The 24710-nt window shown below is 46.3% G+C and overlaps 1 protein-coding gene across 2 annotated transcripts; it reads right to left on the reverse strand.

Moving 5' to 3' along the window:
- Positions 1 to 1332: 1332 nt before the first annotated feature.
- arsb (arylsulfatase B) lies at positions 1333 to 23910 on the reverse strand. Of its 2 annotated transcripts, XM_021590681.3 has the most exons (8): positions 23311 to 23910; positions 19952 to 20138; positions 19333 to 19523; positions 18979 to 19186; positions 15612 to 15855; positions 13860 to 13930; positions 2461 to 2619; positions 1333 to 2210 (listed from the first exon to the last, which is right to left on the reverse strand). In XM_021590681.3, the coding sequence occupies exons 1-8, from the start codon at positions 23572 to 23574 to the stop codon at positions 1942 to 1944; spliced, it is 1593 nt and encodes a 530-aa protein (XP_021446356.2). In that variant the 5' UTR covers positions 23575 to 23910; the 3' UTR covers positions 1333 to 1941. The 2 variants fall into 2 exon arrangements, with proteins under 2 accessions (XP_021446356.2, XP_090083207.1); XM_090227081.1 differs by lacking the exons at positions 18979 to 19186; positions 19333 to 19523; positions 19952 to 20138; positions 23311 to 23910 and adding an exon at positions 16256 to 16443.
- Positions 23911 to 24710: the final 800 nt, after the last annotated feature.

Below are 24710 nucleotides of genomic sequence, written 5' to 3' on the forward strand. Positions count from 1 at the left end.
ACAGTTAGGAGTGAGAGAGATGTGTGTGAGAGAGAAAAGGGGGTTGTGGTTAGTGCTGTAGTTAGTGATATCACAGGCCTGCTGCTGCTGTGTCAAATTGGAGTAATGGGAACGTTGAGGAGATAAGTGGGAGGGACTACACTCGAAACTAAATCAATGCTTAGCCACCAGAGTGCTGTGCGTCTCCCTTCTGACATACAGAATATTTGAGGACGTCTTTCTTCCGTTTACTCTTTGACAAAGGATATATATGATGCGGTAAAAATCTGGGCCATGCAACTGTCATCTTTTGTTATTTCTAAATGTCGCTAGCGGTACAGTTTGTCCCTCTCCTGCGGTCAATCAGCTCACATTACAGGCCAAGTGTCAACGGTCACGTTGGTGACCAGGCCGTCGGCCCTCCGCAGGCGGCGTTTCCTGTGACTACCCAGCATGCTGCTGGCCGGAGGGAGGTCAAAGGGCGGGGTGAGAGGGGCGGTCATAAAGTGTCTGTAGAGGAAATGCGTTTCTTAGAGATGGAAATGGTCACTGGGGGGAATGTGTGTACATCGGTTTGTCATTCTGCACTAACAAGTGTACTACATATTAACATGATATTACGCTGAGAGGGTCTCACATGTTAATATATCATTGGCTCGTTGAACCATATTCTCTTTAGACACCTAGTAGCACAGAGTTAGAACTTCAAGTGAATCCAAACATCACACACACACAAGGCTGCTCTCTGATAGTGAGACAGACAGTGTATGATTGGGGCGTGGATGTTATGTCTCTGGCCATACCAGCAGGATCTGGGACATTCCTCATGTTTCTAACCTCTGACCCCTAAAATACTCCTAACCCATTTAGCACCTATTTATAAACTCCTAAGACAACCACAGCAGGAGTTAACTGACCCCAATCATATGCTTGTTATTACACAAAGCTAAGTTATACAACTAGCGAAAGGATCTTACTGTTACCACATACCAGTATTTATATCCAAACCCACTTACATGAAACACATTCACACGATAAATCATACATTCAGGGATAAGTCAAAGTGGGAACCAAACCCACAACCCAGCTGTTGCTGATACCATGATCTCACCATCTAAGTATGGGGGCTGAACAAGCCCGCGGGTTTCTTCCTGTCGACGGCCCTGTTTGACACCAACACAGGAGGGGACTGGAGCTTTGGTGGTAATACCTGAAGCATTTAGGAGGGTTCTGACGAATCAGCGACATGTGGTAGCTAAGCCCCGTTGACGTAACGACTCGGACTCAACTTACCTAATGAACGACAGTAAACACGTCACATTCATTCAGGCACTAATGAAGTGTTACAAAGTATTTTTTTAACCTTTCTTTTTTTACTGCACACATAACGGAATAGTTATTGTACACAAAAAGGTTTGTTTGATGTAAGAAGTGCACAGTCAGATGTAACGTTTGAAACATCTTCACTTTGTATTCCCTGCTTGGGCCATCAATGAAATACATCAAAACTAGCTTCTATTCGGCAGGCAGCCTAGTAGTTAAGAGTGTTGGAACAGTAACCGAAAGGTTCGAATCCCCGAAGCCGACTAGGGGAAAAAATCTGTCGATGTGCCCTTGAGGCACTTAACCCTAATTCCTACCGTAAATCACTCTGGATAAAGAGCGTCTGGTAAAACAACTAAAAGGGAAATGTATTTAAGGAACATCATGACCTGATTTGAGTTTTGTTGCACCATAAAACATCAAATGGCACCTTTTAAAGTGACTCGATAAAAAAACCAGACAGCCTCTCTCACACAGACATACACACAACAGCACACGCATATACGGATGCAGCATACCCACCCTCCCTCCCTCCCGGAGGAAAAGTGACCATTGAGATCTTGAATACTCTTCATGTCTCTTCATAGCTGGAATCTGGCACTTTACACTTCTCCTTCATCGTCATCCCCACCATTGTGTCTATTCCCAGGGCCCCCAGGCTCCAGTGCCAGGGTCACACCTGGGGTCGTCATCAGGGAAGGTGATTGGCTGAGACCTCTGCAGGTAGTGGCCTAGTCTCCTGAGGAGGTTGTCCACCACGTTGGGGTGTTGGTCAGACACCTCATCCCTTTCTTCTGGGTCCGCCTCCACATCAAACAGCATCACAGGCTTCAGAGGATTAACAGAAGCAGAACTGTTGGTTCCAGAACTGTTCGCCAAGCCTGGACGGGTGAACCATCGGTCACAGCCTGGAGGAGGACGGTGGAGAAATATGAAATATAGCAGGGACGTGTGTGTGTGTGTGTGTGTGGCTGTGCGTGTGTCTTTGCGCATACAATCGGTGAATATACTACCCTCATGCTATAGTGCTACATGCTACAGAGATCGAAACTAATAAAAACCCAGTCACACTTTACTTCCTCCGCTGATCAAACGCACCCGGCAGTTATGATGTGTCAGCTATGAGGTGTCATAAACTGACAGAGACAAGCTAGTTACCTGGGTAGCCAGTCAGCAGCTTCCACTGCATGCTGCGGATGGCAGCGTGGATAGACACGTTGAAGCCTGAGTTGGACCAGGACCAAGGGTTGGAGGTGGAGCCTCCACGCCTCACTGGAGCATTAGAGACAGGCAACCCCTGGGAAGCACTGCCTGGACCTGGGAAGAGGGAGGACGGAGCGGGAGGAAGGAGAGCGGGAGAAAGGGGAAAGGAGAGAGAGAGAGAGGGGGGAAAGGAGGGAGAGAGGGCAGGGGAGAGAGAGGGAGATGTTGGAGAGGAGGGAGAGAGAATCAACAGAAGTGAAATAGGGGATGGACGATAACGGAAGCCAATCTATATTTCCCCAAACACTCTAGTATAATAATAAGAGAGAGAAAGTGGAAATCGCTGAAAAACGTAGCAGTGGTCGACCACTGGACACAAAGCGCTCACTGTAAGAGAGACTAAAGAGGAAGTGAAGTAGAGAGGCCGAGACACTGAGCACTGCAGCATACCTGAGAATGGCCTAGACGTGGGCTAGGCAGGCCGTATAGAAAGATGTGTGAAAATAAACAGAGCAATGAGAAAGAGCTCTTTCTTCCCCACAGGCCAAACAATGAAGCAGCAGGAATGGAGAAGGCTTTTGTAATTGGAACGTTGGCTAAAATGTGGAATTCAAGGTGTGAGATCTCTCTGGACTCGCACAATTTCTGGGGTCGGACTGGGAAGAATTCGCCCTTCCCTTTGATGCCAAGGTCAGCTACTGGGTAGAGCAGAGTGGGCAGTCGGAGTACCAGCTTTGCTCACTTCAAACAGAAACGGCAACTTGTTTTGATTCAAATGAGAGAAGACTGATGATTAGAAGGATTGAGACCAGAGAGTCCTTATATTACACAGATAACGGATTCACTGCTCCTCAGGTTAAGATCGAACGGCCCTCGGTTTGCCTCATCAGATTCACCACATCAGCAATACTTCCCCACTCCTGAGGTACAGTGGGGCAAAAAAAGTATTTAGTCAGCCACCAAATTGTGCAAGTTCTCCCACTTAAAAAGATGAGGGGCCTGTAATTTTCATCATAGGTACACTTCAACTATGACAGACAAAATGAGAAAACAAAATCCAGAAAATCACATTGTAGGATTTTTAATGAATTTATTTGCAAATTATGGTGGAAAATAAGTATTTGGTCACCTACAAACAAGCAAGATTTATGGCTCTCACAGACCTGTAACAACGTCTTTAAGAGGCTCCTCTGTCCTCCACTCGTTACCTGTATTAATGGCACCTGTTTGAACTTGTTATCAGTATAAAAGACACCTGTCCACAACCTCAAACAGTCACACTCCAAACTCCACTATGGCCAAGACCAAAGAGCTGTCAAAGGACACCAGAAACAAAATTGTAGACCTGCACCAGGCTGGGAAGACTGAATCTGCAATAGGTAAGCAGCTTGGTTTGAAGAAATCAACTGGGAGCAATTATTAGGAAATGGAAGACATACAAGACCATTGATAATCTCCCTCGATCTGGGGCTCCACTCAAGATCTCAACCCGTGGGGGTCAAAATGATCACAAGAACGGTGAGCAAAAATCCCAGAACCACACGGGGGGACCTAGTGAATGACCTGCAGAGAGCTGGGACCAAAGTAACAAAGCCTACCATCAGTAACATACTACGCCGCCAGGGACTCAAATCCTGCAGTGCCAGACGTGTCCCCCTGCTTAAGCCAGTACATGTCCAGGTCCGTCTGAAGTTTGCTAGAGAGCATTTGGATGATCCAGAAGAAGATTGGGAGAATGTCATATGGTCAGATGAAACCAAAATATAACTTTTTGGTAAAAACTCAACTCGTCGTGTTTGGAGGACAAAGAATGCTGAGTTGCATCCAAAGAACAACATACCTACTGTGAAGCATGGGGGTGGAAACATCATGCTTTGGGGCTGTTTTTCTGCAAAGGGACCAGGAAGACTGATCCGTGTAAAGGAAAGAATGAACGGGGCCATGTATCGTGAGATTTTGAGTGAAAACCTCCTTCCATCAGCAAGGGCATTGAAGATGAAACGTGGCTGGGTCTTTCAGCATGACAATGATCCCAAACACACCGCCCGGGCAACAAAGGAGTGGCTTCGTAAGAAGCATTTCAAGGTCCTGGAGTGGCCTAGCCAGTCTCCAGATCTCAACCCCATAGAAAATCTTTGGAGGGAGTTGAAAGTCTGTGTTGCCCAGCAACAGCCCCAAAACATCACTGCTCTAGAGGAGATCTGCATGGAGGAATGGGCCAAAATATCAGCAACAGTGTGTGAAAACCTTGTGAAGACTTACAGAAAACGTTTGACCTCTGTCATTGCCAACAAAGGGTATATAACAAAGTATTGAGATAAACTTTTGTTATTGACCAAATACTTATTTTCCACCATAATTTGCAAATAAATTCATAAAAAATCCTACAATATGATTTTCTGGATTTTCTTTTCAATTTTGTCTGTCATAGTTGAAGTGTACCTATGATGAAAATTACAGGCCTCTCTCATCTTTTTAAGTGGGAGAACTTGGACAATTGGTGGCTGACTAAATACTTTCACCCCCACTGTACATCCACATTACGCTGGTAGCGAGCTCTGTTGTAGTCTGGGTACCAGTTATTTTTTTGGCTGACACTCCACTACTTAGAAAAGAATGCCTGTCGGTTTAATGCTGTTAAAAACAACCCTCCCAACATTCATTTTGTATGTGTAGCTACCCACAAGCCCTTGTTCTCCTCTCTCTGAGATGCAACAAGCACAAACTCATTTCTTAGTTCATGGCTCCCTCGCTGCTGTAACATGACAGACATTTAAAACACGTCCCATCTCAGACCACATGACGAGCATTGCGACATTCAAATCTATTGATCCGCTTATGAATGATGTGTGGGCTTTCCTCACAAGCTAATTGTTATCACATGCATTCAGTTAGACAACTGGTGAATACCCCCACCCAGATTCTTAAGTGTGCTGCATTGCAGATTTGATTGGATCCAACCAAGCGGAGGTTGAGTAAATGTGAAAGGGTTTGGGGTGATTTTGAGGTAGAGTTTTACAGTTTGGTGCCAGAATGCCAGTGCTTCACAGGCAGACAGAGGCCCCGGGAAAGTCCCAAATCATCCCAGCTATATCCATTATCTCCAACCCAACGGATAGCATGGGATGTAAGCAATATGGTGGAAACTGAACCTGTAGCCTATCACCATGTTAGAAGTGAAGGTGAACGTTGGTGAGAAGGTCAAGGGTCACAGGGGTAATGGGCTTGTATAGTAGAGGACATGAATATGAAGGATTAGCCTGAATCCTATATAGGGAGAACACTTAGAATACTAAGGAGACCAGAGCAGCCTGTTCTAGAGTTTGATGTTCCCTCCTTTACCCCCATCACACTGTGTTCCCCCCCCCCCCACATACTCGTTTACTCTTATTTCCCCTCTCTCCGCAGGAACGACAGAGTGCAGCAGACGGCCAGGGCCTCTACATCTGGATCCAACTGCACAGCGGGACCAGTCCCAAATTGGACGGGGGAAGAAAGGAGGAGAGGGGGTGGAGAAGAGGGAGGAGGAGGGGAAGAAAGGAGGCGGAAGAGGTAGGGAGAGAAGGAGAGCAGGCGGAGAGGGAAGAGAAGGAGGGAAGAGAAGGAGAGAAGGGAGGGGGGAGGGTGTTAGGGAGAGATATGGAGAGAGGTAAGAGGGGGGGAGAGAAGATGGGAAAGAGGAGAGCGGGGGGGAAAGGAGAGCGGGGGGGGGGGGAAGAGGAGAGCGGGGGGGGGGGGAAGAGGAGAGCAGGGGGGGAAAGAGGAGAGCGGGGGGGGAAAGAGGAGAGCGGGGGGGGAAAGAGGAGAGCGGGGGGGGAAAGAGGAGAGCGGGGGGGAAAGAGGAGAGCGGGGGGGAAAGAGAAGAGCGGGGGGGAAAGAGGAGAGCGGGGGGGGGGAGAGGAGAGCGGGGGGGAGAGAGGAGAGCGGGGGGGAAGAGGGCGTAAGGAAGGTGGTGGACAGGGGGAGAGGAGGAGTAGAGGGAATAGAGGGGAAGTCAGAGGGATTTGGGGTTTGGACGGAGTCCAGGATCTCGCTCTCTTTCTCTGCCTAGACGTTTAGAGAACCCCCTCCCTCTTTCTGCTCCACTTAAAGACGGAATCCTTCAGTCAGATAGGAAGAGGGAGGGGAGTGAGGGATTGAAAGAAAGACTGGGAAGAAGGGATTCGACAGAGGAAAAGTGGGAGAAAGAGGGGGGAAATGTGAATTAGAGGAAGAGAGGGGGAGAGAGAAAGAGAGGGGAAATGTGAATTAGAGGAAGAGGGGGAGAGAGAAAGAGGGGGTGGGAGATTGACAGAGGAACGAGAGAGTGAAAACGGGAGACAGAATCCCTCGTCAAATAGAGCAAGAAAGAGAAGGATGTGGAATGAAAGACAAGAAAGAATAGAATGTAGAATGTGTTGAATAAAAGGAGAGTGGGGTCTCCTGCTAGAGACAACACAGGGAGAAGTGTGCTGGTCACTGTGGTCACAGGGTTCCAACTTCCCACTAACTAATGAATTAATACATTAAGACATGAATGTATGGGGCAGAGAAGTTATTATAGTATGAGATGTTCAAACCTTCAAAAAATGTAGCTTCGGGGCACAATATCGGGCGTGTGTGTATTGGTTGGACTCCCCGAGTTGTACATCGTTCTGGTGAGCAACTGTAGATATCAGGCCAGGTGACGCAAGTGCACCAGGGTGGCTACTAGCTCGTTTAGATCTGCTACCTGCCGTTGACATGACTCTTCTGAACAAGTCGTAGGGTCAGTCTGAATTGTTACGGTGTGAAGGCTTTCCTCTCCGTATCATAAACTCCATCATTTACTTCAGGATCAGTCAGCGAGGAAGCCAAAATCACCAGAAAGTCAATTAGCTTATGTCAGTATAGCTGTTCTTGTGTCAGTATGGCTGCTACCTCCCAGGCACCTCAGTGTTGTAATTTCTAGACTCAAGGCAGGTATAAACCAATCATGTGCCAATTGCTTGAGGCCTTGCCTGGCTGGGACACCCTGGGCCAAGGAAAGCAGCGCTAGCCTTGAACCGGTGGCCATTCAACAGATCTCTGTTCTGAAAACAATAAAAGCCTCTTAATAACAATCAGGGGTTTGAAAGTTGGCTGGTTTCCTGTAGAACCTCCAAGAACCAATGAGCTGAGCCGCTAAATCTCCACGGAAACACCAGAAAGGGGGTCAACTCCAATGATGTCATACATACACATACAGTACAGTCAAATAAGGATGTTTCTGGTTAACTCACACTCTCCTGCGAAAGCGATGACCTAAGTTGACAAAGTAGATCAAAGCGATGATGTACTGTAACATACAGCAGATTGTTGCGTATCCTATCAGTTTGGTGATTGAAACATTTATGCTTGAATGACAGGCAGACAAAAATAGTCTGGGGGTATTTAAGGGAGTGAAGCCAAGATAGCCTCCCTTGTTGTCTAACTAGGTGTAGAAGAAGAGAACCCAATCTCTACTCCACTGCACAGCCCTTTGTTCAACACAGTCAGACACCCTGAACTCTGACCAGGGACCCCCACACCCCTCTGAGAAGGAAGTGGTTAGCGCCACCTAATGTTAAGTGGTTAAGATGAGAATGAGAGTGCTCCATTGTGGTTCAAGGCGGGGTGGGGGGGGGTCCGGCAGTCACAAGACCCATTTCCTGGAATCCCTCCAACAAATCACACACACACCTTCTCAAACATCAAGTATCTCAAGTTTCTACATTGTTTTGGAGATTTCATTGTTACCCTGTGTGTGTGTGTGTGTGTGTGTGTGTGTGTGTGTGTGTACACTGATTGATCAAATCTAATCACATTTTATTTGTCACATGTGCCGAATGCAACTGGTGTAGACTTAACCGTTAAATGCTTACTTATAAGCACTTTCCCAACAATGCAGAGTTAAAAAGGGAAAAGAAAAAAAGGAAATAGTAACACAATAAAATACCTACAACAAGACTATATTCGGAGTACCGGGACCGAGTCAATGTGCAGGAGTATGAGGTAATTGAAGTAATATGTACATGTAGGTCGGGGTAGAAATGACTAGTCTATCAGGATAGATAATAAACAGAGTAGCAGCAGCGTATGTGAAGAGTGTATGTGTGAGTCATCAATATGCATGTGTGTGTTTTGTATGTGTGAGCGTGAGTGTGTGTGTGTGTTTTGTATGTGTGTGAACGTGTGTGTGTGAGCGTGTGTGTGTGTGTGTGCGTGTGTGCGTTTTGTATGTGTGAGCGTGTGTGAGCGTGTGTGTGTGTGTATAGAGCAAGAGTGTCAGTGACAATAAAAAAGGGGGATCAATGCAAAGAGTCCAGGTAGACATTTGATTAAATGTTCAGCGGTCTAATTGGTTGCGGTAGAAGCTGTTCAGAAGCCTTCTGGTCCCAGACTTGGCGCTGCGATACGCTTGCAGTGCTGTAGCAGAGAGAGCAGTCTATGACTTGGGTGGCTGGAGTCAGACAATTTTTAGGGCCCTCTGACACCGCCTGGTATAGAGGTACTGGATGGCAGGGAGCTTGGAACCAGTAATATACTGGGCCGTACGCACTACCCTCTGTAGCGCCTGACAGTCGGATGCCAAGCAGGTGCCATAACAAACGGTGATGCTCTCAATGGTGCAGCTGTTGAACTTTTTGAGGATCTGAGGGCCCATTCCAAATCTTTTCAGCCTCCTGAGGGGGAAGAGGCATTATCGTGCCCACTTCACGACTGTGTTGGTATGTTTGGACCATGATAGATCCTTTGTGACGTGGACACCGAGTAACTTGAAGATCTCGACCTGTTTCACTACAGCCCATCGATGTGAATGGGGGCGTGCTCGACCCTCCGTTTCCTGTAGTACAAGATCAGCTCCTTTGTCTTGTTGACATTGAGGGAGAGGTTGTTGTCTTCGCACCACACAGCCAGATCTCTGACCTCCTCCCTATAGGCTGTCATCATCATCGGGATCTGGCCAACCACCATCATGTTGTCGGCAAACTTAACGAATGTGTTGGAGCCTTACGCGGCCACGAAGTCATGGGTGAACAGGGAGTACAGGATGGGACTAAGCACGCACCCCTGAGAGGCCCCCGCGTTGAGGGACAGTGTGACAGATGCGTTGTTACCTACCCTCAAAACCTGGGGGCGGCCCGTCAGGAAGTACAGGATCGAGTTAAAGAGGGAGGTTTTCAGTCCCAGGGTTGCGTCATCTGTGGATCTGTTGGGGCGGTATGCGAATTGGAGTGGGTCCAGGGTGTCTGGGATGATGGCGTTGATGTGAGCCATGACCAGCCCTTCAAAACATTTAATGGCCACAGATGTGAGTGCTACGGGGCTATAGTCATTTACACAAGTTACCTTCGTGTTCTTGGACACAGAAACTATGGGGGTCTGCTTGAAACATGTAGGTATTACAGACTGGGTCAGGGAGAAAATGTCAGTGAAGACACTTGCCAACTGATCAGCGCATACTCGGAGTACGCTTCCTGGTAATCTGTCTGGCCCTGCGGCCTTGTGAACGTTAACTTGTTTAAAGGTTTTACTCACATCAGCTATGGAGAGCGTGATCACACAGTTGTCCGGAACAGCTGGTGCTCACATGCATGGTTCAGTGTTGCTAGCCTCGAAGCAAGCATAAATGCATTTAGCTCATCTGGTAGGTTCACATCACTGAGCAGCTCAGTTTCCATTTGTAAATCGGTGATAGTTTGCAAGCTGTGCCGCATCCAACAAGCGTCAGAGCCAGTGTAGAAGGATTCTATCTTAGTCCTGTATTGAAGCTTCGCCTGTTTGATGGTTCGTCTGAAGGCATAGCGGGATTTCTTAATGTCCCGCTCCTTGAAATTGGCAGCTCTAGTCTTTAGCTCAGTGCGGATGTTGCCTGTAACTTTGTATGCGTCTCTGTGTGTGGAGTAAAGGTGATCTAGAGTTTTTTTCGCCTCTAGTTGCACAGATGACAAGCTGGTAGAAATGAGGTAAAACGGATTTCAGTTTTCCTGTATTAAACTCACCGGCCACTAGGAGTGCCGCCTCTGGGTGAACATTTTCTTGTTTGCACATGGCTCTATACAGCACATTGAGTCTTAATGCTAGCATAAGTTTGTGGTGGTAAGTAGACAGCTATGAAAAATACAGATAAACTATTGGTAAATAGTATGGTCTACAGCTTATCATGATGCATAGAAAACAAACTCAAAGACAGAAGCAGGAACTGGAACAACTAGGAATAGGACTAGATGTAATATTCATGCATCCAAAACAAAGTAAACAATAAAAAAACTAGGTGGTACTGGTGGTGACTGGGTACTAGGTGATACTGGTAGTGTTATTGGTGACTGGGTACTAGATGGTACTGGTGGTGACTGGGAACTAGGTGGTACTGGTGGTGACTGGGTACTAGGTGGTACTGGTGGTGTTATTGGTGACTGGGTACTAGGTGGTACTGGTGGTGACTGGGAACTAGGTGGTACTGGTGGTACTGGTGGTGACTGGGTACTAGGTGGTACTGGTGGTGACTGGGTACTAGGGGGTACTGGTGGTGTTATTGGTGACTGGGTACTAGGTGGTACTGGTGGTGTTATTGGTGACTGGGAACTAGGTGGTACTGGTGGTGTTATTGGTGACTGGGTACTAGGTGGTACTGGTGGTGTTATTGGTGACTGGGAACTAGGTGGTACTGGTGGTGACTGGGTACTAGGTGGTACTGGTGGTGTTATTGGTGACTGGGTACTAGGTGGTACTGGTGGTGACTGGGAACTAGGTGGTACTGGTGGTACTGGTGGTGACTGGGTACTAGGTGGTACTGGTGGTGACTGGGTACTAGGGGGTACTGGTGGTGTTATTGGTGACTGGGTACTAGGTGGTACTGGTGGTGTTATTGGTGACTGGGAACTAGGTGGTACTGGTGGTGTTATTGGTGACTGGATACTAGGTGGTACTGGTGGTGTTATTGGTGACTGGGTAATAGGTGGTACTGGTGGTGACTGGGAACTAGGTGGTACTGGTGGTGTTATTGGTGACTGGGTACTCGGTGGTACTGGTGGTGACTGGGAACTAGGTGGTACTGGTGATGTTATTGGTGACTGGGTACTCGGTGGTACTGGTGGTGTTATTGGTGACTGGGTACTAGATGGTACTGGTGGTGTTATTGGTGACTGGGTACTAGGTGGTACTGGTGGTGTTATTGGTGACTGGGTACTTGGTGGTACTGGTGGTGTTATTGGTGACTGGGTACTCGGTGGTACTGATGGTGTTATTGGTGACTGGGTACTAGGTGGTACTGGTGGTGACTGGGTACTAGGTGGTACTGGTGGTGTTATTGGTGACTGGGTACTAGGTGGTACTGGTGGTGACTGGGTACTAGGTGGTACTGGTGGTGTTATTGGTGACTGGGTACTCGGTGGTACCGGTGGTGTTATTGGTGACTGGGTACTCGGTGGTACTGGTGGTGAGTGAGTGGAAAACACACAAAAGGGCAACAATGATAAACACACACTAACGTGATGCTGACCAGACCCGGACACAACACAAGTCTATATCCCCTCACATAGACACAGAACACACACACTGACCAATCTCCAACACATACTCAAACACACTAAAGAGAGAGACACAGAAAGGGAGAGAGAGAGAGCGGCAACGAGAGACAATGGCAGAGAGAGAGAAGAAAGCGAGATACAGAAAGGGAAAGGGGGGATACCTAGTCAGTTGTACAACAACGTATTCTACTGAAATGTGCCTTCCGCATTTCACCCAACCCCTCTGAATCAGAGAGAGAGAGCCTGAGGGCAGTTAAGTTCCCAGGTGATACCACAGTCTGAACATGTTTTATCATCTTGCTCCTGTCAGAGTCTGTCTGATGACTTATGGCTCCAGGTATAAGTTGCCCTCAGGCACAGATTTAGGACCAGCTGTCCCTCCCACACCCCAACTTTTACCACGAGGAGGAGTAAACACAAAACCGACCCTAGATCAGCATCTATTCAACTTCCTAGTCCTGCGTATGGGACTCAGTGTCTGTCTCCTTCAGAAGAGAGTGAGACTGAAACTCTAAAGGCGGTCACTCCTCATGTCCAGTCACTTATTCACTCAGTCAATGAGCCACCTGATCACTCACTGATGCGCAACACATCATCTACAGATCTGAGCAGCAGAGTGGAGATGTGGCTACTCTAGTGATCAATCTCCCCCCTGATGATACGTTCATTTGATTCAAGTGTTGGGAAATAAGAACACGGCTGTCACTAATGACGTGGACGGATACATCATGTAGTAGTCAGAGTGGAAGCAGACCAGAGGTTAGGTTAGGTTAGAATGAATCAGACGCATAACGAACATGAAATCACACACGCGCACACACACGTTCTGGCTCGGAGGAATGTATTGTGTCACTTCTCGCCCCCCCCCCCCCCCATCTGGAGCGGAGCCTTTTCATCACTGCATTAATCAAAACTTTTATAGACATCACACACACACTGAAGGGGATTTGGCCTTTGTGTTAGGGAATCAGGCAGCCATTACAGGAGAATGACATCATCTCTCTATGAACCAAGCAGACCTTAACGATTGAAAGAGTCCAGTGGCGTGTGTGCGTGTGTGTGTGTGTGTACGTGCGTGCATGCACAGTGCTGCTCACGCACCGGGACACACACTTCTGTTCGAGTGTGTCTTGGCTGTGTTTTGTGTAGAATATGAAATCATAATATAACGGTCCAATGTGAATCATTTGAAACTAAACAAAGTAGTGCTGACGACTTCATTACCAGCAAGTACCCAACTGTCATACTTGAGTTAAAGTAACGATACCTTAATAGAAAATTACTCAAGAAAAAGTGAAGGTTACCCAGTAAAATACTACTTGAGTAAAAGTTGAAAAGTATTTGGTTTTAAATATACTTAAGTATCAAAAGTCAAATGTAATTTCTCAAATATAAGTATTTGTAATTTGGTGGTGTTATTGTAATTTCTCAAATAAGTATAAATCATTTCAAAATCCTTACGTTAAGCAAACCAGACGGCACCATTTCCTTGTTTAAAAAAAAGTTACGGATAGCCATGGGCACGCTCCAACACTCAGATATCATTTAGAAACTAAGCACGTGTTTAGTGAGTCTGACAGATCAGAGGCAGTAGGGATGACCAGGCAAAAATATAAATAGTAAAGTAAAGTACAGAAACCCCCAAAAAACGACTTAAGTAGTACTATAAAGTATTTTTTACTTAAGTACTTTATACTACTGCAACGGACACTGAAACAGTACTCAGAGGAATTCAGTGCTCTGTGCCTGTAGTTGCGTTGTCCAGTCAATATGAACCACTGTGTACTGGATGAAGGTGAACATAATGACTGTAAATACGTGGTGGTGATCGAGCGGGTGACTCACATGGAGCGATGTCAACGTAGAGAGGGTCAATGTTGTGTAGCAGCTCCAGTCTGGGTGAAGCGTGACCTTTACTGGAAGACAAAGAAACACACTTTCAGTCCGTCTCTCGACTACCCCAGAAGGGTCTGGAAATCTAAAGCAGACATCTACGTTCATAAAGCGGTCCCAGGCTTTGACCACACTGGACCACAAGAGTGACCGCAGCGTGCGCTAATACACAGCAAGAATAACTTTCTTAAATCACATGTTGCTGAGCTTTTTGGGAGGGTAACATGTTTTCAGTGTAAACTTAAATGACCAAAAACATTTTATTATTTTTATTATATAAAGTATGTAGAAAAGATAATGGCTCTGCAGTGCATTCGGAAAGTATTCCAACCCCTTCACTTGGTCCCCATTTTGTTACGTTACAGCCTTACTCCAAAATAATTCAATAAGATCATCTTTGAGAACCAAAAACAAGCCGTATGTATTTTGTTACTACGTTTGAGCAAAAGAACGCAGGATTAGCCATTGCAAAATGTATAGAAATGCAGGAAATTAGCTTAAAAACGGCTAAATGTTCTCTCAGCTCCATTGCACAATATGTAGAATGGCATGAAATGTGCAACAATCTCACAGTACCATGGAGAAACTTGACCACACCCCCTGCTACACCCACCGCCTAAGCCCCTTTTTGGATCCAGAACCCCCCCCCCCCCCCCCCCCCCCCCCACACACACACACACACAAACAAACAATCACACAGCACTCAAAGCAGACTGGGACCATAAAAGACAAACAAACAAACAGGAATGTGTTTCAGTAGCCAATAGGGCCAAGGACACATGACGACACGTACACAGTCAAAACACACCAGACAAAAGGTAATGAAACAGCCAGGTGGCCAGCCACAGCCAATAGGAGAGAGGGCTGGACTGAGAGCAGTTGTTTGTGGGTAACCACAGGCTGTGGGTTTCTGCTGCAGGCCTCAATTCAACCCACTTTCATTGTGTCTGCTTTTAGTTTACGAATCTAATGTGTCACTCACGCAGAATGAAGGCAATGATTGCCTTAGTCATTTTGAAAGCTTCTGGCTAGCTTATGTAAGTCTTGTCCTGGACACCGGCCCCCCTTTAAGTGGTCAATGACTTTATGACTTGTACGATAAGTCAGGAGTGACAGAGTAAGAGAGGGACAGGCGCTATAGAGGGAGGGAGGTGGGGGAGAGAGAGAGAGAGAGAGAGAGAGAGAGGAGGTGGGGGAGAGAGAGAGAGAGAGAAAGAGAGAGAGAGAGAGAGAGAGTAAGAGAGAGAGAGAGAGAGTAAGAGAGAGAGAGAGAGAGAGAGAGTAAGAGAGAGAGAGAGAGAGTAAGAGAGAGAGAGCGAGAGAGCGAGAGAGCGAGAGAGCGAGAGAGAGAGAGAGAGAGAGAGAGAGAGAAAGAGAGAAAGAGAGAAAAGGAGCGACTACAAATTTGTGTGAAAATGAGTGATGGAATTTCCTTCTCTTTGAAGTCCCATCGTCCCGGTAACAAAGAGCTTATTGAAAGACCAGAGAGGGAGACAGATTGGTCAGGGGGGAGGGAGGGGGGAAAAAAAGAGAGGAGGAGGAAAGGGGAGAGGAGAGAGGAGTTGTCAAACACAAGGAAATATTTGACCTGATCTGAGACGTATGAAACTCCTGAAGTGTCTGGCCAGAGTGTAGGACAGACTCACATAAACAACTCAGAAATGATGACAAGGTGCGCACACACACCCCCCACTCCAGGCTTACCTGATAGCGTTCCACACATTATAGCCATCCAGTGGCTTCGTCCCATCGGTCGATCCCCCGGCCAGGCCCACCAGCGTCGGCAGCCAATCAGAGATGTGTATGAGTTGGCGGCTGACAGTCCCAGGTTGTTTCAGCAGCGGGCTAGTTACAAAGCCAACGCCCCTAACCCCACCCTCCCACAGTGACCACTTCCTGCCTCTCAGAGGCCAGTTAGAACCCCCCGCCAGAGTCTGACCCCCGTTATCTGGAGAGAGAGAGACAGACAGAGAGAGAGAGAGAAAGGCAGAGAGAGAGGGACGTCATTCTACTGAAAAGTGTATTATGATGTTTACGTAAATGCATTTTATAGAAAGTTTGATTTGATTCTCATTGCATATCACTGACAGAGGGTAAGAAATAATCCCTCTCCACTGATTAGAGCAAGGCAGCCATTTTATTACTAATGACACGTGAGGGGAACAGATTTTGGTTGTCATTGTCAAGTAACTGGAGAGCCAAACCAAAGCTACCTTTCAACTCCTCCTCATAAAAACACTGTTTGTTCTTTCCCTTTCCACTGACTGATGCACAAATGACACATCAATTCCAAGATGACACATTGAATTCACCATGAGAGTACAGCGTGCTTGATAAGCCCTACTTACCAACATGACTTGATCTAGGAGTTCTGAGGGGATTCGTATAGTGAGGCTTAACAGTGATGCCAAGTGGATTCATCCCATGAACAACAGTGGTTAGACCTCCGAAGCACAACGCTCATAGAGGAACTCCCTCAAGGCAGAGAGACAGGAGGGAGGTGGAGATTAAACATGGCCACCGTTTCTTAGATTGAGGAACTTCCTGGAAGCTGCGAGTCATGGTGGGTTGTTCGACCAATGGCCACGTGTCTTGGGGTTAGGGTTCATGGAACTGATCCATACACAAAAGGCTGTTTGATGACTAAGTTCTAGCTTTGCAAATACATAAAAAGTTTTTTTTTTAAATTAAACAAATTTGTCTCCCTCTTCCTGTGTCTTTTTATTTTGTCTATGCTTCTCAGACAGACAGTCATCCTCCCTTGAGGCCAGTCCAGTATAAACAAAATAGACCATTCACCCTGGGCTCTCCCTGCGCTAGAGAGAGGAGAGGGGGAGGAAAGGAGGGGAAGAAAAAAAGAGGAGCGCCATGTGAGTTCAGGAAGTAGTCTCTGCAGCTTCCAGGTTGTTCTCAAAAGAGAGCCCTCTCTTCACTAATTCATTTTCAAACTGTTTCTGCTCCTTCTCTATGCCAGCTCTCTCCCTCTTTCCGTCTCTCTCTCCAACACTTACTCACACACCCGCTCCTATTCTTTCTCTCACACCCTCTCTTTCCCTTTCTCTCTCACACCCTCTCTTTCCCATTCTCTCTCACAGACTCGCTCCTATCCTTTCTCTCTCACCCTCTCCCTCTCTTTCCCATTCTCTCTCACAGACTCGCTCCTATCCTTTCTTTCTCCCCAGCTCTCTCTTACAGTAAGACCCCAGTGTGCGCCAGTTAGCTAACAGAGAGTTTCATCGCTAAGGAATCTCTCTGAGTGCTCCTCCAAACGTTTCTAAACCGTGTGTTTATGTCTGAACAGGGCTGGGGTGAGACATACTATGTAGGCCGTTAGTTAGCTCACACACTGTGACTCAGCAAGCAGTAAGCCTTGATGGGGCATGAAATAGTAATGATTCATTCACAGTATATTCTCGACTAAAGAGCAAAACCATGAATAATACAGGTTTTATCACCTCGACTCCCTCACAAACGTCATTCTCTATATGTAAAAGCTTTTGGAGGGGAAACACAGAAGACAAGTCACAATCTTTGCCCAACAAGCAGAGTTTAACGGTAAGGGTTAAGATGCGAACTAGTGAAGCAGGCCACATACCTGAGCCCACCACAGACACAAACCTCTCCCCTACCCCTTATAGCATTGTTCCTAACTTCTAATAAGCCTGTAAAGCCATGCTACTCCGAACGAAAGAAAAAAAACGTTATCCCCCCCTCCACCTTCGAAGCTGCATCTGACTAGACACAAACCATTAACAGGCCCAGATTTAGAGGAATCCAACCAGCCTCTCTGCTGTATCACACACTCAAACTGCAACATAGAATCAATGGGTGACACAAGCATCTATTGTTATATGGATCCATCTTCCTATCAACCAAAACCCAGTGCTGGGAATAGTGGTATGTATTGACAAGTGCTCCTCCTACATAATGGTAAAGGGGGCCTCTACACTGGTAAATTAGGTCAATGTTGGTGGATTTCTGATTACACACCATTGCCTTTAACAGTAGGCCTCCACGGCACATCTTGACTTCCCCCTGCTCACACTTGTCTGAGGGTCTGCGGCTACTGGGAGCCGCTCAACTCAGGACTGTTTCCGTTTCCTAATGGCTCCCAGCTGTGTGATAAGGCTCCTCTACAGAGAGGAGATGGGGCTGATGGAACAAACCACAGTCAGATACAAGGACATGCTGACCTCTAGTGGTAACTATGGAAATTATTGAAATTGTTCAGACTGTCAGCATAGTATGAGTTTAGGGTGCGAGTCACCTGAAGCGATGAAAATAATACCTGCTGGAACTATGACACACCACAGATGATGGTGACAAGTCCGCTCTGGTGAATCAAAAAGTGCTATGTAGCTCGTTCAACTGGCTGTGTAGCGCAGTGCAGAGAACAGAGTAAACATTGGCTTTAATCACTGTCACTTTAAAGCCAAACTTCCCAGCTACTCCTGTCCCTCCGTGTGAACTGGCTCTGTGGTGCTGATGGAAAATTCTCTGTGTCCTGCCCGGAGACATTAAGAGTGATTACTCCGTCTTTAACTGCTCACAGAGTTGGGATCTGTTCACATCTGACACTTCATAAAAACCCAGTGTTCCACAACCACATGTAAACTACAGAGAGTGGAGAGAGTCACACACACACACACACACACACACACACACACACACACACACACACACACACACACGAAGCAGAAGAAAACAGTCTAAAAGATAAGCGGTACACACTGGGGGAAAACAACAACTGCCATTCAGGGGGAACGATTAACACTCACACCCCAGCAACACAACATGTTACTGTCGATGGGGAAAGAGAGAGGGCCAGAATAAGTGAGACGTCAGCAGACCTATAAACATTCATTCACAGGATATGAGGCAGATAATACAAACCATTCTAACTCTGTCCTCCAGGGTCCGGGATTAATCCTGCTTCCACACCATAGGGTTCTCAAGGTAAGCACAAAGCAATGTTTGCTGTTGACTCAAGTGTGGGAAGGTTCAGGGACTATGCTCTATAAAATGTCTCTGTCTGAATTTAACCGTACACACACAAGCTCTTGTTATGTACCTGTAGAGAAGACCAGTACAGTGTTGTCCCAGAGGCCGGTCTCCTGCAGTGCCAGCGTAATGTTGCCCACAGCCTCGTCCATAGCGGACACCATACCAGCATACAGCCTGCGGTTCAGGTCCTTTATGAAACTGTAGGGGGCGACGTAGCGCTCTGGAACTTGTAGAGGGGCGTGGACCGCTTGAAGAGCCACGTAGAGGAAGAGGGGCTGCAAGACAGGACAGGACAGGACAGGAGAACACACACCAGCCATGAACATTATTCTAGTCTTGCTTCATTTTTCAAGGCTACACAGAGGAAGAAGGACAGAAAGACTGTGTGGGCATGTGTGTGTGTGTGTGTGTGTGCCGTTACCCTTTTGGAGTTGTGTTTAGCGATGATGCTGGTAACCCGGTCAGTAAACAGCTGAGTGGAGTAGGTCCCTGTGTATCCCGTAGCAACCTCCTCCCCCTCTCTCAGGTCCAGGGCACAGCGGGTCACGTTCAGGAGAGGGACATGACTGCAGCGCTCGTGACTGAAGTAGTCCTCACTGCCTGTCAGATAGCCTGGTGGGGACGGAGTGACAGACACAGGGGGGAGAGGGGGACAGAAGTGGAACAGACAGGTTTAGTCCAATATCTGAAATACTGTAAGACAATAAATACCCTATATTGAGTACATGGTTCAATCTTGATGTACCTGAACTGTTCGCAGTGCTTTCAAGTGTGCAATGGTGTGAATCTGATGTTACACACAGACGTGTGGCGAGCCCTAGCCACATCCTGATGAAGACATAACCGATCATGAGATGTAAGTGAAGTGAAATGGAGGACGGCTCACACGACCGTGTGCAAAAGTGAACGTGTGCGCAAGAGTCATTTTCATCACTGATGACCAACCGGTGTTTCTTATTTCCAGTAGCATACCTAAGAGAGGCAACATGGTCTGTCTGTGTCTGTGTGTCTGTGTCTGTGTGTGTGAGCTGACAACCTACCGAAATAGGAGTCGAACCCTCTGCGTGTTGGCAGGCAGTCTTTGCGGTACATGCCCAGGTGCCACTTTCCCACCATGTGGGTGGCATAGCCTGCCTCTCTCATCAGCTGTGGCAGCATCTTCTCATCCAGAGGGACACAGTAGGGCTGGCACGGCCAGATGATCTGGTGCTGCATGCCTGTGTGGATCTGACAATCAAACCCACAGGCTTAGATAGACATCACATTATTGTGTGTGTTCTATTATGGTGTCTGCGAGAGCTTGGCAGTGCCATTGAGGCCATCTCCATTTTGAAGTAGTCCATTTTATTATTTTACTACTTCTAAGAGTTGGCAAACAAACTTAATAGGGTGCATACTGCCACCTGTAGTGTGTTGTTTGCAGTAGTGTAAAGTACTTTAAAGTACTACTTAAGTAGTTTTTTGGGGTAACATATACTTCACTACATTCCTAAAGAAAATAAATGTACTTTTTACTCCATACATTTTCCCTGAAACCCAAAAGTACTTGTTACATTTTGAACGCTTAGCAGGACAGGAAATGGTCCAATTCACTCACTTATCAAGAGAACATCCCTGGTCATCCCTACTGCCTCTGATCTGGAGGACTCACTAAACAGAGAACATCCCTGGTCATCCCTACTGCCTCTGATCTGGAGGACTCACTAAACAGAGAACATCCCTGGTCATCCCTACTGCCTCTGATCTGGAGGACTCATTAAACAGAGAACATCCCTGGTCATCCCTACTGCCTCTGATCTGGCAGACTCACTAAACAGAGAACATCCCTGGTCATCCCTACTGCCTCTGATCTGGAGGACTCACTAAACAGAGAACATCCCTGGTCATCCCTACTGCCTCTGATCTGGCAGACTCACTAAACAGAGAACATCCCTGGTCATCCCTACTGCCTCTGATCTGGAGGACTCACTAAACAGAGAACATCCCTGGTCATCCCTACTGCCTCTGATCTGGCAGACTCACTAAACAGAGAACATCCCTGGTCATCCCTACTGCCTCTGATCTGGAGGACTCACTAAACAGAGAACATCCCTGGTCATCCCTACTGCCTCTGATCTGGCAGACTCACTAAACAGAGAACATCCCTGGTCATCCCTACTGCCTCTGATCTGGAGGACTCACTAAACAGAGAACATCCCTGGTCATCCCTACTGCCTCTGATCTGGCGGACTCACTAAACAGAGAACATCCCTGGTCATCCCTACTGCCTCTGATCTGGAGGACTCACTAAACAGAGAACATCCCTGGTCATCCCTACTGCCTCTGATCTGGCGGACTCACTAAACAGAGAACATCCCTGGTCATCCCTACTGCCTCTGATCTGGCGGACTCACTAAACAGAGAACATCCCTGGTCATCCCTACTGCCTCTGATCTGGCGGACTCACTAAACAGAGAACATCCCTGGTCATCCCTACTGCCTCTGATCTGGAGGACTCACTAAACAGAGAACATCCCTGGTCATCCCTACTGCCTCTGATCTGGCGGACTCACTAAACAGAGAACATCCCTGGTCATCCCTACTGCCTCTGATCTGGTGGACTCACTAAACAGAGAACATCCCTGGTCATCCCTACTGCCTCTGATCTGGCGGACTCACTAAACAGAGAACATCCCTGGTCATCCCTACTGCCTCTGATCTGGCGGACTCACTAAACAGAGAACATCCCTGGTCATCCCTACTGCCTCTGATCTGGCAGACTCACTAAACAGAGAACATCCCTGGTCATCCCTACTGCCTCTGATCTGGCGGACTCACTAAACTGAGAACATCCCTGGTCATCCCTACTGCCTCTGATCTGGCGGACTCACTAAACAGAGAACATCCCTGGTCATCCCTACTGCCTCTGATCTGGTGGACTCACTAAACAGAGAACATCCCTGGTCATCCCTACTGCCTCTGATCTGGCGGACTCACTAAACAGAGAACATCCCTGGTCATCCCTACTGCCTCTGACCTGGCGGACTCACTAAACAGAGAACATCCCTGGTCATCCCTACTGCCTCTGATCTGGAGGACACACTAAACAGAGAACATCCCTGGTCATCCCTACTGCCTCTGATCTGGCGGACTCACTAAACACACATGCTTCTTTTGTCAATGATGTTCGAGTGTGCCCCTGGCTATACGCAAAATAGAAAAACAAGAAAATGGTGCCGTCGGGTTTGCTTAATATAAGGAATTTGAAAACATTTATACTTTTACTTTTGACACTTAAGTATTTGAGCAATTGCATTTACTTTTGATACTAACGTACATTTTAAACCAAATACTATTTCAAGTAGACTTTCACTTGAGTCATTTTACTCAAGTATGACAATTGGGTGCTTTCTCCACCACTGGTTGTTCGAAAAGGTATAAAGGTTGGAGATTTACTGCCTCCTGCAGTTATGAAAAGTTTGCACGCGAGTAGAATTCATTGGCTGATCCCTCCTGATGACCCGGATAAAATCATGTGATCCTTCCTTAACCAGTGGCATCCTGTCATTCAGGGCACCTGTTTTGAGCCACACATTTTTAGCCCTGTTTTGCATGTTATTTTGGCATTAATACATGTCACATGTCAGTCTTGAGTAAGGCAGCTGCAAAATGTAGGTGTTTCAGCCTAGTTCTTTCTGTGTGGGTGGGGCAGCCAGCGGAAAATACGGAGCGTAGGTGTTATTGCTGTTGTGCGTATTGTTAATAATCAGGGAAGGGGAGGTTAGTTAAAAAATGTACCTCAAAAGGTCATTCGATGATCCATTAAAAGGGTTTCTTTGAAGAACTTATAGGGGTTCCCCCACTGTTCAATTTGAAGAACCCCTAAAGGATACTCCAGGAACCTTTTTTAGAGCGTACAAAGGTTCTAACAATAAACGTAGCATTAAGATGCTTTTGAGAAACTGGGGCCTGTTGTTTACGAAGTGTGTGACGAATACAAATGTATTTTATTTGAATAGCTCAGCCTTTCCAACATAGTGTAGCCTACAAACAGTGGTGGAAAAAGTACCCAATTGTCATACTCGAGTAAAATAAAAGATACTTTAATATAAAATGTCTCAAGTAAGTACATTTTTATTTACGGACAGGCAGGGGCACACTCCAACACAGACATAATTTAACAAACTTAGCGTTTGTGTTTAGTGGGATGACCAGGGATGTTCTCTTCATAAGTGCGTGAAATGGACAATTTTCCTGTTCTGTTAAGCATTCAAAATGTAACGTGTAAGCCTACTTTTGGGTGTCAGGGAAAACGTATGGAGAAAAATAAGTACTTTTTAATTTATTTTTAGGAATGTTTTGGAGTAAAGGTTTTTAGTTAAGTACTTTACACCACTGCCTACACACAGGGGTGTCTCACCTGATATCTTCCGGTCATAAATTGGTTCCTGGAAGGTGTACATAAAGGTTGAACGTAGTAATTCTCCAGCCGGACACCTTTAGCCGACAGTTTGTCCAGATTCGGAGTCTTGATCTCTGAACCGTGGTATCCAACATCGTTCCAGCCGAAGTCGTCAGCTAGAATGAAAACTATGTGTGGCGGCTGTTTACCCTCTAAAAACAGGGGGCATGACAGCAAGATAATTGCAGTGGCAATCATACAACTCAATGTTACAGGAAACATTGTCCCCCTTCCTCAAATCGAAGAACCTCGAAAGAAATGATACTATTCATGTAAACAAGGAAGTACTAGTGCAGTACAGATCTACAGTATCTGCAACGCCTGAACGGCAGTCGAAAGCATGATTCAGAAAGGTAATGTAGTTTATTTAATTAAAAAAGCAACAAATCACAAGATGTGTTGATGAGGAAATGCACGCGCAATATTGTTTCGCTGTCTTCCAGGTTGAATATTTTTAACTTCCTCTACAGTAACCAATCAGATGACTGCCGGTCACATGAGTAAGTGTCTTTATATGGGCATATGAGTCACGCCTCAATGTATTGTCTAGCAAGCACACTAAAAAGAAAAGGTCCCTGGGGTATCAAATCAAAACTGTGGGGGAACCCTTATAACCCTATTTTATTATTAATAATAATACACATTACAATAACAAAAATAACAATATTTTTTGTTCTCTGTGTTTATTATGGTTTTAGTGCAAAGCAGATTTTTTAAAAATCCAAATAGGAGGTAAACTCCCAGCAAAGCCCCAAGTTCAATGGGTATATCCTCTGGCGTCCATAATGTAGAGGCCTATGGGATAGTCATTGACGAGGTATGGAAGGAGGATGGTACATGTGATCTGCATAACATACCAATTGACCTAATTTTGAACTCCTCCTTGTCTACATACCTACAGACACAAAAGTGAGCAGTTCAGTTATCTGCGCCCAATACAGCCAGCCTTCAACATATTCTTATAGCCTACATGTTCTTACCTCTTTGTTGATTGATATCCATTGAATTGTGTCAATTTTCTGTTTGAGAAAGATTTGCACAACTATGAAAAAATAGATGGTATCATCATAAAACAACATCAACATCAAGGAACAAACCTTACCGTACCTTATTTTACTGGAGTATGCCAATTGGGTACTTTTTCCACCACTGTTTGTAGGCTACACTATGTTGGAAAGGCTGAGCTATTCAAATAAAATACAACAGTATTCGTCACACACTTCGTAAACAACAGGCCCCAGTTTCTCAAAAGCATCTTAATGCTACGTTTATTGTTAGAACCTTTGTACGCTCTAAAAAAGGTTCCTGGAGGATCCTTTAGGGGTTCTTCAAATTGAACAGTGGGGGAACCCCTATAA

This window comes from Oncorhynchus mykiss, chromosome 29, assembly GCF_057628025.1.
Source record: "Oncorhynchus mykiss isolate SJ-2025 chromosome 29, ASM5762802v1, whole genome shotgun sequence".
Lineage (NCBI taxonomy): Eukaryota > Metazoa > Chordata > Actinopteri > Salmoniformes > Salmonidae > Oncorhynchus > Oncorhynchus mykiss.